The sequence below is a fragment of the Martes martes genome, assembly GCF_963455335.1.
Source record: "Martes martes genome assembly, chromosome: 2".
Classification (NCBI taxonomy): Eukaryota; Metazoa; Chordata; class Mammalia; order Carnivora; family Mustelidae; genus Martes; species Martes martes.
The window spans coordinates 201,645,160-201,660,740 of record NC_137889.1 but is presented as its reverse complement, the minus strand read 5'-3'; the positions used below and the strand labels follow the sequence as shown (position 1 = coordinate 201,660,740).

The 15,581-nt window shown below is 41.5% G+C and overlaps 1 protein-coding gene across 1 annotated transcript in view; it reads right to left on the bottom strand.

Moving 5' to 3' along the window:
- FRAS1 (Fraser extracellular matrix complex subunit 1) overlaps positions 1 to 15,581 on the bottom strand; it is a gene marked incomplete at its 5' end in the record, with an annotated part of 403,879 nt that overhangs the window by 123,583 nt on the left and 264,715 nt on the right. The window contains 2 exons of the mRNA XM_080796111.1: positions 5,325 to 5,478; positions 14,600 to 14,926. Coding sequence (XP_080652237.1) covers positions 5,325 to 5,478; positions 14,600 to 14,926 — 481 coding nt within the window. The remainder of the gene's footprint in view (positions 1 to 5,324; positions 5,479 to 14,599; positions 14,927 to 15,581) is intronic.

Here is a 15,581-nt window from a genome sequence, read left to right as displayed (position 1 = left end):
ATTGGTCCTCCTTATCATTATATTTTTTGATCCTTCTTTTGTTTTAAGATTTTATTTATTTTTTTGACAGAGAGACACAGTGAGAGAGGAAACACAAGCAGGGGGAGTGAGAGAGGGAGAAGCGGGCTTCCCGCCGAGCAGGGAGCCCGATGCGGGGCTCAATCCTAGGATCATGACCTGAGCCGAAGGCAGCCGCTTAATGACGGAGCCCCCCAGGCGCCCCTGATTTGATCCTTCTGAAGATGCTATTATCATCTGGATTTAAAGAAAGGTCTTTAGGCTCAGAGAAGTTCAGTAACTTCTTCAGGTTCACAAATGGTATGTGAAGGAGTTGAGATTTGAATCCAAAGCTCATACTCTGGGTCATGAAACTCTGTTTCCAGTCATGGTTATTTTGTGTTCACAGTCCTGCATCGACCGTCCAATAACCCATCTTGTTTTCTCCTCCGTCATTCCGTAGACCCCACTGGGATGGAAGCAAGGAAACCTAACCCTAAATGACAATCCCACCGATCTGTTTCTAATGCTTATTCTTCACCGGAAGCTGCTGTTTTTCTTAGAGTGAGGTTGCAAATATGGAGGTGTTATGGAAACAAGTAAAATTTCACCAGGACAGTATGCCCTCAAGGGTACACCAAACAGGAGAATGGATGAACCGCTGAAAACAGAAGCCACGTTCTCATGAAAATCCACCTAATAATAAATCTGAGAGAAGCCTCCGCACCACTCAGATGGTAAGAGGAGGGGAGGTGGGAGAGGGAGAGGTTCTCCAGCAGGACACCCAGATCTTAGTACACTAAGTGTACTACACACATTAGACACCTGAAAACACCCTTCAATTACACTAGAGCAATTTTCTAACTTGAAGGAAATATTCCTTCTAATATTTATAGGCACTAAATTCGAATTCAAAATCAGCATAATATCCTGGATGGTGATGAAGTACTGAAGTAAGGAAAAAGCCGCCAGTAGTCTTCTTTATAAAATCATGTGTAGAATCAACTCACTCTAGTTTCCTTTTAGTATTCTCATTTATACCTAAGTCACAAATTCCGTGAGCCATCTCTCTCTGTTCAACCTCTGTTCATGATATACGTGCTTTTCCAGGATGTAGATTGTTTAGGAATGTGAGTACAGCTGCAAATTATTTGGAAGTAGACTTCTACAATGAAAATGTAGAGAGTAGAAAAATAGAAAATACTCAAATGCTAATTTCCTAGCTGTTCTTCTTTATAATAGGAAAACTAAGCAGACCTAATGAAATAAACCTGTTTTTCCAGATTTTAAAAAAACTGCCATGTTATGCAGATGAACAGGAACCAGAGGATACTGACTAATCCCATAAATTTCAACTCAGATAATAGTGACTGAATACATGTTAGGTGCTAGCTATCATGCTAGCCCCTTCAGGAATGGGGATTCAAAGATATGCAAGGCGTAGTTCCTACCCGTAAGGTCATCCCCCGTAAGCAACCAGGGGCCACTGTGAGATTTCAGTAGGTGAATGGCACGAACTGACTTAGAACACAAAATATATATGATCAGAACACAGGGAGCCGATGACCGACCCATTAAAGAGGCTGAGTTTTATTTTATAAAAATGGTAATCATAGTAATTAACATTTATGTAGACAGTTGGATCAATTGCGAGACAACTGCAAAATCTGGATGAATGGCAGGAACTTTGGAAAGAAAGAAACAGACATGAGAGTCACCAAGCAAGTGGAAGCAACGGAACTGGACACTTGTGGTTGTGAAGGGTGCGAGGTGGGGAGGGACCCGGGAGTCCCCTGCTGACAGGAAGGGCAGCAATGCCGCGGGTGCATGAGCAGGACGGAGGGGAGCTCAGCACTGGGTCTGCTGCATACCAGGTGTCCTTGTGCTAAGCCCATGAGGAGACGGAGAAGTATCAATATTTTGTGGGTTCACCGCAGCAAGGTGAGAGCTTTTGTGTCGTACCCCACCTCTGCTTTTATTATGACAAATACAAGCAGCTGACCTTTTAGATATATGGAAATGTAGGCTTACAAAACAGTCTAGGTTTAAAGAAAAGGAATAATAATCTCCACTTGGGATTTCCTTAATACTGACATCTACAGTTTAATCAAGAATTCTGAAGGGGAAATTTGATAGGTATTAAGAATTAGAATCTCACTGAAACCTCCATGAATTATTTTGGGATTGACAAAATTTGTATGAAAGCTTTCTTACTCGATGCTAAATAATTTAGAGTTGGCAATGTGTTGGATTAAGTCAGGTTTTCCCTCCAATGATACTTAAGTAACTTCATTAAAACCATCTCATTAAATTTATTTTCAAACTTGCGAAGTAGCTAAAGGTACAAGTACTGATCAACTTGTCCACACTTATATCTGAGAGCAGCGATGAGTCTGCAAGCGGTAGAACTTGGGTCCATCATGCATTTACCACAAGCAATTTACGTTCGGTTCAGTTCCATGGTCAGGTCTTCACAAAGCGTCTAAAGCCCAGCGGGGACATTCTAAGGTGAGGAGGGAGTACACAGTAGGTGGGGTGGCAGGGGGGGAAGGGGGTCACGGATTCACACCACCACAACAGACAGATGTGAGCAGACTGGTGTGCACTGGGCTTCCAGTTCCCACCGCCTTCTCTCCTGAGAGCTTCTTAAGGGTAATGTGATTTGATTATTACTAATAGGGTGCTCTGGACACACAGAAGGAGGATTACGTTCATAGGAAGAAGTTAATTAAGAGACTTACAGTAGGATAGGGTCACAGGCAAGCCTACATGGCATTATCAAGCCAAAATGGCTTAGAAAACAATTTAATTCAGCACTGTTCTAAGAGTTAAACAGAATATTGGAATATTGGGCTGTCTCTAGGAAATTAAATTTTTTGGCTTTTAATGATCAAGATAAAGGTAGAGAATTTAATACATCAAACGAGTCAAAGATTTTTAGAGCTGAAAAGGACTTAAACATTATCGAGCTAAAAATCAGTGGATAAAAGAACGCAAAGTTGAATAAGGTCGGCGGATTAATTAGTAGCATTGTATCCACACTGGCCTCCTGGTTTTGATAATTGTTCCATTGTTCTGTAAGATGCTACCATTGAGGGAAGCTAGATTAAAGGTATTCAAGGGCTCTTTGTACCATTTTTGCAACTTTTCAGTAAGTCTAAAATTATTTTAAAATAAAAAGTTAAAAAAAAAGATCTAGCCTAACCTTTCAAAGAAAACTAAGACTCAAAGGAGTCCACTTGCCTTCCTCAAAGTTACACAACTATAATAAAAGACACCCCAGCTAGACCCACTATTTTATAATTATATTAATTCTTAATTAGATTATGCTTTTCAATGCCTTTGTTACATTGGAATTATTTTTATTTTTTTAAGTCTTTTTCTTTTTAAAGACTTTATTTATTTTTTTGACAGAGATGACAAGTAGGCAGAGAGGCAGGCAGAGAGAGAGGGAAGCAGGCTCCCCACTGAGCAGAGAGCCCGATGCAGGGCTCGATCCCAGGACCCTGGGATCACGACCCGTGCCGAAGGCAGAGGCTTTAACCCACTGAGCCACCCAGGTGCCCCTAAGTCTTTTTTTTGGGGGGGGAGAGAGAGAGAGTGTGTGTGTGAGTGGGGGGTGGGAGGGTATTGGAGGGACAGAGGGAGAAGGAGAGAGAATCTTAAGCAGGCTCCTCACTCATGGTGCAGAGCCTGATGTGGGACTCTATTTCAGGACCCTGAAAACACGGCCTGAGTGGTAATCCAGAGTCGGTTGCTTGGCACGCTGAGCCACCCAGGTGCCCCATTGGAATTACTTTTAAATTGCACAAAAGTTAACTTTTTCCCCCTCACTACAGAAAATACATAATTTTAAAAATCTGAAAACCAGAGAAAAACAGATTATTATTCCTGTACTATTTAACATGCCAAGAAAGTTTTTATTTGTAGTGACTAAATATTTTTCATCTTGAAAAATATAATTTTCATTTTCAGGTGATCTATTTAATTCTTTTAAAAAACATACCTGCCTATTCTTTTATTTTTATGGTACTTGGTTATTGCCTTACAGTTTCAATTCCTTCTTTTGTGTCCTTCAATCATTTTAATATGCTTGTTTTATAGTTTTTATGATTACACCTTTGTTTGAAATCTTTGGAATTTTAATCATTTTGTTCATTTTTCTTATGATACTGCGGATTGTTTCCTCATTTGTTCTGTAATTTTGAATTCTGAGCTAATCTTCAACGGTTTGGGCTGTGAGAATCCTGAAATTCGGAGTTGAGGGTGGACATTCCACAACAGTCTCTACCAGTTTCTGCAAGGGACCCAAGAATTATCACTGGCCTGAGATTAATATTCATATAAATGCCTCCGCTTTGGGTTTCTCAGACCACGGGCAAGCATAACTTCACCCTGGATCTGCGGGAGAAACAGGCCTGAAGTTCTTTCTTGGCAGACTTTTTTGCTCTACTCCAAGCCCTGGGAAACACAGGTAGGTTTCTTTGCCATCTCTCTGGGCTGGTGCCCTTCTTGTTTTCTATTCTGTCCCTCGAAATGAAAGTCTTTCCAGAGTCCCAGTTTTATGCAAGATCTTAACTTTTATTTCTGCCTGAGCATTACATCTCGAGCCCTTGGGTTACTGGGACGCATACAAGCCCTCTCGGGGAAGCTGTTCCATCAGCTCAAGCCCAGACCGGCTTTAAGCTCCTTCTCTGTTTGCTACCTGGAGATTTCTCTCTATTCTTGAAAGGTCAGCCACGAGTGCCCTATAATTCTTATCATCTTTTATCCAGCTTTTCTAGATGATGACGAGGGAAAAATTTTCAAGTTATCATTCTCTACTATCTTGCTAGGAGTGGAAGTAACAACAAAGATCTTTAAAAATGTTTTTATGTAAAACTTTTTTTTTTTTTTTTAAGCCTCAACAAGAAGTCTGGCAATGTTCTGGAGGGGGCATAAGTGGAGTGTGAGAGCCCGAGCTTCAAAATTAAACTGACATTATTAGCTATATATGCTAAAATGAACTATGTATTAGCAAGTTACTTTCTCTGTAAAATGAACCTATTTTAAAACTTAAATTTTGGCTTTCATGGATACTAACAGAAAATTTAAATTTTGGATTTCATATATACTAACAGGTCTACATTACTTAGCATATCGCCTGATACAGAATATGTGTACAGGATCACAGTTATTTTGATGATTCTGTGTTTAAATGCGATCTGTGAGGTGTTAGAAAGTCAGTATCATTGGAATCACAACCTTGCTGCATGGCGCCGTACCATAGCAAGTCCAAGACTGCTGGATACAATGAAGAGATCACGACAAAGGAAAAGAAACGTTACCAAATTGTGGGTGGTCCTGGGTAATTTTGTAGATGATTTCTGAGGCGCTGGCACCTGGAGCTTCAGCCTGTAAGATTCTGTCGGTGATCTGCAGCATCCCGCCTTCTGGAACCCACACCATCGAATTAGCCACAAGCCGAAGACCGGCATCATTCTAGAATAAGGCAAGAGTACGGAGTTAAGCCCAAGCCCAAACAAACATACATATATATATGTTTGTGTGTATGTGTATGTATATATATACACAAACACACACTATATATAATGTATATTATATGCATTATATACAAATTCTATTTACAAATCATATACACAAGTTTAAAAATATATTTATATATAATATGTATTTTTATTAATATATATTTCCCTGTGTGTGTGTGTGTATATATCTATATGTGTGTGTGTGTATATATATGCATATATACATATATCAGCCCTTAAAAACATAAGTTATCGGTACTATTGTTGCCAGCCATCATCTAATAAGAGAGACTCATAGCTCCAGGGTCACACTATGGATTACATATGTATATTGTGTGTAGACACATGTATGTGTATGCATATAAGTACATATCCTATTGTTTCCTTTATCATAAGCAAATAACTTTTTTCATTCATCCATTTCTTTCTTTCATTTGTCCCTCTCACTGTCCCTCCACTCTCCCCATCCACTCACACTCAAGCACTAAACACTAAGCACCTGTCAGAGGCCGGCTCTCTTGCCAGAGGCCCGAGGTATATAAGAAGAATGCCTAAACAAGATGCCGGTTTCAGAACGCACAGCCTAGTCGTGCCGCCACAGACAGCTCAGCTAATCAGGGCGTATCACAAATGACCCTCTGTACGAGGCTGGAGCGGGATGCTGTGGGAGAATAAAGGAAAAAGGGGGTTTCCTCTTTGAGGGGGGAATGCTCAGGAAGGGTTTCCTATGGAAATATCATTTAACTCTGGAATGACCAAAACACGGCCCTTCTAAGAGAGAAGTGCTGGAACGGACTCTGCAGAGGGCCCAACAGAGGCAAAGACATGAGACAATGCACTGTGTCTGGGCAAGAAGAATTTATGGGGCCAGGAGAGGGGTGAATAAGAAGGGACACTCCTGCACTTGGCTGGCGGAAGGCAGAGCACGCACTAAAGGTCTCCGTTTATCTTGTAAGCCCAGTAAAGTCAACACGCGTCTTCAGGGAAGGAAGGCGGATGGACAGTCTGGGGTTTATAAAGTCTCCGTCAGCAGGAGACGGAAGGGGCTAGAACTGACATGTGTCTGGGGCTGTGGAAACCATTTAACAAATTCTTGTAACGGCTCAGGTGAGAGAAGAGGAGAGTCATTGCCGTGGGAACAGAGAGTTAGAACCCGTTTCCAGAAACACTAGAGGCCAAACCGACAGGCCTTGATGACTGAAAGTGAAGCCTTAGAAACAACAGCTGGGAAGAGCCGACTGGAAGAAACCACCTCTTTCACCCTCCCGAGAAGGCAACCGTTTTAATTGCTAAAGCTACTGTCATGAAAGTGCTGCCATTCTCGATTTGCAAAGTGTGCGCCTCTTCCAAAGCCTCATGACTGACGTTTTCCATGGAAAGAGGTTAGTGAGTCTGTCTGTGTTCAGCTTTCAGTCTGTTTTCGTACTTTAAAAATCAGTCAATCTGGGGTTCTAAAATAGGGCGTTTCAACGGGGATGTTTTTATAAATTATTGTTATTACTTTCAAATATGCCAATATTTGAAACACCAGAACAGAGCAATACCACTCCCAGGAGGGGCATATTCAGGGCAGAAGACAAATAGGCCTTTGCAATCACTTGGCACAAGAGCATCTGATCCCCACAAGAGGTGGTCCTGGCCATTTTCACCACAGTCACCAGGGAACCAAGTCAAACGGTGCCCAGGAGAACAGCGGCAAAAGCGCCTTCTATTATGATCGGTGCTCACGGGCAAACTCCCTAGAATTTTCTCCCTTCACAATTGATACAGCATATTAGTTACAAAAACATCAAAATGTGCCAAGAATTTTCCTCAATACTTACCCCCCACCCCCGAATTCTGGGGGAAAAGTCCCAATTAACTCCAGCAGAGTTTCATATAAGATAATACACTCAGACCCAGGCGTCTTAATTGCCAGAAATCTCTCAGATAGCAGCCGCCTCGTCAAGTCTGATCATGGCTACGGAAATCAGTCATACGCCGACAACCATATTCTGGGGCTGATAAGGCAATGTGGTTTTTCATATTCCAAGCAAGTAAGTACTATGCCCTGAATGTATGTCCCCAGATGTCCCTCCCACGACATTTCTATCTTGGCCACACTTTACCAACACAATCCTCTAATTCCTGTGTGACCGTAAACCTTTAGGACACAGTACTCCTTCTACGTCAGTGTTAGAACAAACATCTGGACGTGCTGGGCAACATCTGGAAGCTTATTACAAATTAAGAATCTCAGACCCCAACCCAGATCCTAAATTAGAATCTGCGTTTTATTCTTTTCACCAACTTTACTGAAGTATATTTGACAAATAAAAGTTGTACATAGGTAAGGTGCACCATATGATGTTTTGATATACATATACATTGTGAAATTCAAGCTAATTAGGAAATCTATCACTCATAGAGCTACACTTTTTTGTGTGCATGTGGTAAAAACACTTAAGGTCAACCTACTCAGCAAATTTCAGGTATATGATACAGTATCAAGGATAGCCACCATGCTATACATTGTGTCTCCAGAACTTATTCATCCCTGGTAACTGAACCTCTCTATCCTTTGACTAACACCTCCCCATTTCTCCCACCTCAGCCCCTGGCAAACACCATTCTGCTCTGCTATTATGCGCTGGGCTTTTTAAGATTCCAAATATAAATGAAATCACGCAGAATTTGTCTCTTTTCTGTTTGGCTTATTTTACATAGCATAATGTTTTTCAAGCTCATCTATGTTGTCACAAATGACAGGATTTCCTTTTTTAAGGCTGAATAATATTCCATTAGATACATAGATCACATTTTCTTTATCCATTTTTTAAAAATATTTATTTATTTATTTTAGAGAGAGAAAGCAAGCGAGCGGGGGTGGGGAGGAGCAGAGGGTAAGGGAGAGAGAGAAAACCCTGAGGCTGACCCCCCGCTGGGTGTGAAGCCCGATGTGGGGCTTGATCCCAGGACCCCAAGATCACGGCCTGAGCCAAAATCAAGAACTGGCGCTCAACCAGCTGAGCCAACCAGGTGCCCCTCTCTTTATCCTTTTATCCATCAAGACACACTTAGGCTCTTTTCATACCTTGCCTATTGTGACTAATGTTACAATAAACATGTGAGTACATATATCTCTTTGAGATACAGATTTCATTTCTTTTAGATATATACCTGGAAGTGAGGTTGCTGGATCATATGACAGCTCTGTTTTTAGTTTTCTGAGGATCCACCATACTGTTTTCCATAATGGCTGCATCAATTTACATTCCCACCAAGAGTGTATACAGGTTCCCTGTTCCCAGTACCTTCACCAACACTTGTTATCTTTTGTCTTTTTGATAACAGCCATTCTAACAGGTATGAGGTGATAACTCATTGTGGTTTTGATTTGCATTTCCCTGATGATGAGTGATACTGAACATATTTTCATGTACCTGTTGGCCATTTTATGTCTTCTTTTGAGAAAGGTCTGTGCAGGTCCTAAGGCCACATTTTAATTGGATGATAAAGATGATGATTTTGCTATTGAGTTGTCTGAGTTGCTCATAATAGTCTAGATATTAATCCTTTATCAGATATATGGTTTCAAATATTTTCTCCCATTTGGTAGGTTGCCTTTTCATTTCATTGACTGTTTACTTTGCCATACAGCTTTGTACTCTGATGTGTTTCCACTTGTATTTGAACAGGATTCCCAGGGGATGGGGAGTCATGCTAAAGCAGGAGAAGCAGAGCTCAGGAAAGAAATAGTAATGGGTCCAGAGTGGTTCTCCTGAACCCCCCAGACAGGTCTTTCAGAATATTTCCATTTATAACTTCTGTTTCCAAATCATTTGTTTATAATACTTAAGAAGAAACAGACAACTATCTAAGGGAAAGAAGTATAATTCTTCCCACTCATTACGATGAAGACGGTTTTATCAGTTGCCTTCTTCTGGGAGAGAGCCCAGGGAAGATTCAGGAAGAGATGAATAGACGCCTATATATCATCTTTTCTATAGTTAAAGTGTCCAGAAAAGCCAAACAAATTTTAACGCATTTCTCCAATGATTCTGACATTTTGCAATTTCTTTATCTCCTTGTAGTTTTTTTTTTCTTCTTCTTCTGCACAATGGTGCATATATCCCTATAAGCTCAAGAAATTAGCCATAACATGAGCTGAATAATCTCCTGCCTAGTGATGTTTTATATGTCCTTCGGGGTACCACATTAGAAAGCAATAAAATCCCAAAAAGGGGTTATGGGGTCATAATCAAAAGAGTGCTTTAAATTAAATAGTTCTTCTAATTTATCTCATAGAACAATGGGCATAGGGAAATGTTGGCAATAAAGTTTGGCCATTATATATTGTGTTACAAATAAAAATATTAATGTTGTAAACCAGAAGTAAGGGCCTAAGCTTCTATCATTAGGAGGAAAAATCTCACAAATAAAATGAAAACTTCCTCCCCTAAAATAAATGTTGGGGCATACATGATGATTTCAAATGACAGTGTAACCCTAACCCCAGGTCCAACTACTCAAGCTAAAAAATTTTAAAACTTAATCAAATAGAAAAGGACTATAATTGGATATAATAACAGTCCTAAGATTTTATTTATTCTATTAAAAAATGCCTTATTTTGCAAAGGTTCATTTATACCATAGTTTTTAAAATGCGGCCTTAAAGGACACTGTGGATTTTAGGGAAGGATCATGTAGGGTAGACATAAAAAGTGAAACTTGGATGCTATTTGCCAGGATAAAGGATGGAAAGATAATTGGACCGTTTTTGTGTTTGTCAGTGGGTGTATGCTCCTCAGAGGCTCTGTTCCTTCAGGTCAAGAATAGAGAACCTTCTCTCCATGTAGATTTCAACTACTTCATAAACAAAATTTAGTCATCAAGAACCACTTTTCGAATGTATACTCTGAGCAACACATCTTATAAGATGCCAAATTAAACAAGCTAAGTAAGTCCATAAAAGATGAAACCCTGGGGCACCTGGGTGGCTCAGTTGTTAGGCATCTGCCCAGAGTCCCGGGATCAAGTCCCACCATCATGTCCCGGATCAAGTCCCATGTCCAGCTCCCTGCTCAGCGGGGAGTCTGCTTCTCTCTCTGACCCTCACCCTGCTTGTTCTCTCTCTCTCTCTCAATCTCAAATAAATAGATTAAAACCTTTAAAAAAAAGGTGAAACCCTGACATGTGGTAAGGATTTATTTATTTATGAGAGAGACTCTTATTCAAAAAATTAACACTTTTGTGCCATGCTTCTAATTGTCATAAGCACTCTTATTATCAAGAGGCATCCATGCCAGACAACCACTGGGAGGACAAGTTTTAAGAAAATTGAGGGAAAGCACAATAGGGCCTCCAGTCACACACAAGCCTTACCAAGTTCAAACAGACAGAGCAGACTTAGCAACAGAATTTTCCATCCAGTTCATAGCATGATACTTGGGGGATTTTCACATCAAAGCATTACCCAATGGCAGAAAGTAACTGCTCAAACAACAACAAACGAGGTCACAAAGATCATCAGATTTATTGCCAAAGTGGAAAAGGAGGCATGATTTCCAGAGATGCCTTAATTAATGAAAAAGAAGCTTGGCTTGAAAGACCGGCAGTGGAGAGAAACCCACCAAGAAGCTTTTCCCTGCCTACATTTTAGCCCTTATTAGATGCCGAAATGCTTTAAAATCATATCTCTAGTGGGCTTGGGTTTGGTAATCCACACAATTAATGAGAGCCTGTTCAGCAAGCATTCTTTATTACCTTTTAATCTTCTTGATTTCTTTGGCCTCCCCCCACCCCAACAGAGCATGTTTCGACATCAGTCCTGAATCCATTTTCTCTGCAGCAACTCAGCATAAGCCTGGAGGGCAGTAAATTTCCTCACTGCCAGGCCAAGGATGAAACTTTGGAGGAAGTGATGCAGAACTTGAGAAACGAGAGTGGAGCTGACAGCTCCCACGCTTAGTCCCAGATCGGCCACCCCAACATCAGCAGAGGTGGCCTGCAGGCTTCTCATCTGATGCAAGAGACGGATTGTAACGTAGGATCACAGGAACTAGCCTCACTCAAGCCGCTGCATCCCTCCAAACGTCTACCCATCCAACAAAAATGGGCTGAGCTCCTATGACGTGCCTTGCTCAAGAGAGGAAGACTGAAAGGGTTGCTGCTCACACACAGTTCTCTTTTTCTATCTCTCTCTCTCTCCTTTCACCTGAGTCGGCAGGTTAAGTTTTCTACTGAACAACATTGGGATTAATGTGTACATCCACTCCTCAGGAATTAGACCTAATCCCCTTCACCATGACATTTAAACCACCAGGTAGACATGAGCCAGTAATTGGCCTGACTTCGAGTTTAATACACAGGCAGGCTCAGTGTAGGGACTTGGATGCCCATCTTCAGAAGTGGCTATCAGAATGAAATCAATCATGTCTGACTATACATGTACTGGAAGCCATTAACAGCCGAAGGATTTTTTTTTTTCCTTGGGCTCTGGCAGACTTATGATTATAAATAGCTTCACTTGTAACAAGATGTGGTGAGTCCAGAGGGAAGATTCCAGGAGGCTTAGGGCCCAGACTGCTTGGAAAGGACATTGAAAAAATGACTAAATTGCTGTCTCCATTCTGTCAATTAGGGGGATCAGAATATATATGACCAAAACATCAAAAAATATGAGCTAGAATGAAAAAAGCCATGTGGGTTAAGTGTGATGAGCCAGAACACACTTGAGTTGAAACCACAGCTCCAACATGAAATACCTTTATACAAAAATAAACATTTTTAAGCTTTTAAAGATGTTTTTACACCTTTTCTTCATTTTCCCTTTTTTGGAAAATTAGAGATAATAATTGTACAAACATCCTAGAATGATCATGAGCATCGAATGAAATAATTTACATCAACATTACTGATCCAATAAAGGTTAAAAACAAAACAAACAAAAACACCTCCCATCCATAGTAGAACTTCTATTAGATGAAATAAGGTCAGGGTGCCTGGGTGGCTCAGCGGGTTAAGCCTCTGTCTTCAGATCAAGTCATGATCTCAGGGTCCTGGGATCAAGCCCCGCATTGGGCTCTCTCCCTCCATCAGCAGGGAGCCTGCCTCCCCCGCCTCTCTCTGCCTGCCTCTCTGCCTACTTGTGATCTCTGTCAAACAAATTTTTAAAAAAATCTTAAAAAAAAAAAAAGAAATAAGGTCATATGGCCCCGCTCCTAACCTTCTTCATTAAAATACTGTAAAAATCAATAGAAGAGATTTGAAGGAAAAGTACTTTGAATTCCTGAAAGGAAATATAGTATGCATTCGTAAAATGTGAGTATTACAGTGTCAGATTTATTAGTACGTCCTGATGGATGCTGGTTTCATTATCCCAGTTCATTGGCTTAGAAGCCATTAATTAGTTCACCAGACGGACACATAAGCACAACACTACAGGAGATGGAGTGATGGCAGGAGGAAGGAGGAGGGACAGACATTATAATACTGACATGAATCCCAAGGTATAACTGCTACAAGAATTCTCAAGTTCTGTGCTTATGTCTTAGTTATAAATTAAACTTTAATTTTTGCTTGTTTTGTTTTGGTAGTCAAAGCAGTTAAAATCCTAGACAGACCCTTCAACCTTAGACCCTAGCATACAAAATGATAGTGCCATCCACCGAACGGATCTCCAAATGTGGAGACTGAAACCACCACGGGAAAGGCAACTGCGAGCGTTGCGCTGAAATCCTATAACAATCTTTGGAAGGAAACCAAGCAGGAAGAAAAGAAACTTTCTGTGTCTGTCTAGACTTTGTCTCTTCAGAACTAAACCTCACCTCCCAGGGCAATTGCAAGAGGGTGATAATTAGGATCAGCTACAAGGTGGCTATCTGCCAACTCTATTCTCATAATCAGCCTTCGCTTACTCCCCTCTATCTCATGCCACCATCACTGTTTTCATCAGCTGCAGATCGTGAGACAACCGCCTGAGAAACTAGCCGGCAGACCATGTTACATCCGAGCAGTTCACCTTCGCAGGGCTCCACCGCAAAGCCTGAACGATCTTCCGTGAGAAACGGACAAGTCATTTCTAAACTGTCCTCGGCAAATCCATCACTCTAGCTAATCATCAAGGACACTTTGGTGGCTACGGATATTTGGAATGAAACGTTCAGTAAAAATGATACGTCTCCCAATCTAGCACCATGGGAAAGAGCCACTTTTGCTAAAACAGAGGAAAGAGCTTCTAGCGAAATATCATCAAGTAATAAGTGGTTCTGAAAATGTTCTTCAGCAGGCCTCTTGGCTCTAGCATGGGTCAGCCCAGTATTTCCCTAAACGTCACAGCCCCACCATCAATAGTATCCAAGAACATTCTAGGTACTACGTGAACGAGTATTTTTAAAAGTGGTCATGTATTAATTTTAATATTTTAGAAGTACAATTCTACATTAAGGCCATGATTTCATGTGCATTATTTGTTAGGATGGGGCCACAATAAAAAATTTGATACAAAGAAAAATATTAAGGAAATAATAGAAAAGATATTCCTGGATATGACAAAAATACATGGAGGTGGCAAGGGAATGACTCAGGCTGACAGGCATTCCTATGATCACTGAAAGAGAGAGTTTCCTCATCCTACTTTAGCTGGGCTAACAGAATGGCCGAACCCATCTTTTTTGATTCATTGTGATTACCTATGAGCTTCACACTGCATGAGCTGTTGCAGAAGGAGACAAAAACAGGGGTGCGCTCGATTCTTGTGATCAGACTCAGGCAGCAGACAAAAGCATCAGTGGACGATGAGGCATTTTTATGGCAGCAAGTCAACATAAAGGTGTGAAAGTGACCCTTGTGCAGAGAACATGGGGACAGGTCCTTCAAATCAAGGATGCTCCTAACAAAATATATACTACTCCCTGAGATTGGGTATTGTGTTCTATGAGTCTCTGAACATTCTAAGTATCTCTGTAATAGATGCTTAATCAGTATTCAAATGAATACCTATGCATATCTTAACTTTATATTGTAAAATAATATCATCAACAAAACTTCCTATCTAGGTGCAAGGAAACTGCCGCTCTAGGAGTCCCACCTACCTGGGGCACCATCTTCACACGGAACAGTATATTTCGAAAGGAATGCCCATCGTTGGCCTGCAGGACTGCAACATCAGACACGCTCTCCGAGCCATCGTGAGCGTAGTGGAGAAGGCCCCTGGAGAGTTCATCCAGCCGGAACTCGTAGATCGGGGCTGCAGGGGACTGAAGTGTTTGGAGCAATTGGCCGTGACGTGGCGGATCAAGCACTTCGACCACGACGTCCTGTGGGTTGTCATCATCTCGGATGTCAAGCAGCTGGGTCGTGATGGTCCCTCTCTCTCCTCTGCTAATATGGAGGGCCTCGTTTCTCAGCACATAGGGGGCCTGAGGAGTGGAAGGGAAGGAGGAGAAGTCATTTAGCAGGAAAGAGGACGACCAGGTGGACTAGATATTGTTGTGCACAACCTAATTGATATTTGGTGCTTTTGAAGGGAACTCTGAAAGCTCCAGCAAAGTGCCAAACGGTGGCAGAGTCAAAGGATTTGTCGGAGGTGTGGGCAGTTGCAATAACCAGAGCGAGTGAGAACTACTTCACACTTCGGGTTCTGGAGGCTTCTCAAGCCACTTCAAGGCCATCATATTCACCAGAGGAAACGGAGATGAGCCTTGTTTCCAAGTCTCTGCTGTCTTGATTTACACTCTATCCCCTGCATTGTAACTGAAATCAGCCCAGAGTCAGGGATTCCAACCAGTTTTCTGCATCCGAGAGAGAACAGTGAGAGGCATGGAATCTTTTCACTGGGGTTCGGAGTTGAGTCCTTCCCTCTAGTGACACTGCAGGATGCTGACTTGGGGTGAGATATTTCTGATTCTGAATTCATGTCATATCTGGTCCCAGGCAGTAATTTTCTTTAAGGCATCTCCCCCATATCTTGAAGGGCCCACCCCAGCTCAGGTTTTAGAACCCAGGAAGACCACGGTCGGAGAGACAACCACCTGGCTAATCCATGTGGCAAATTTTCAGATGTTTTTCTTGGGA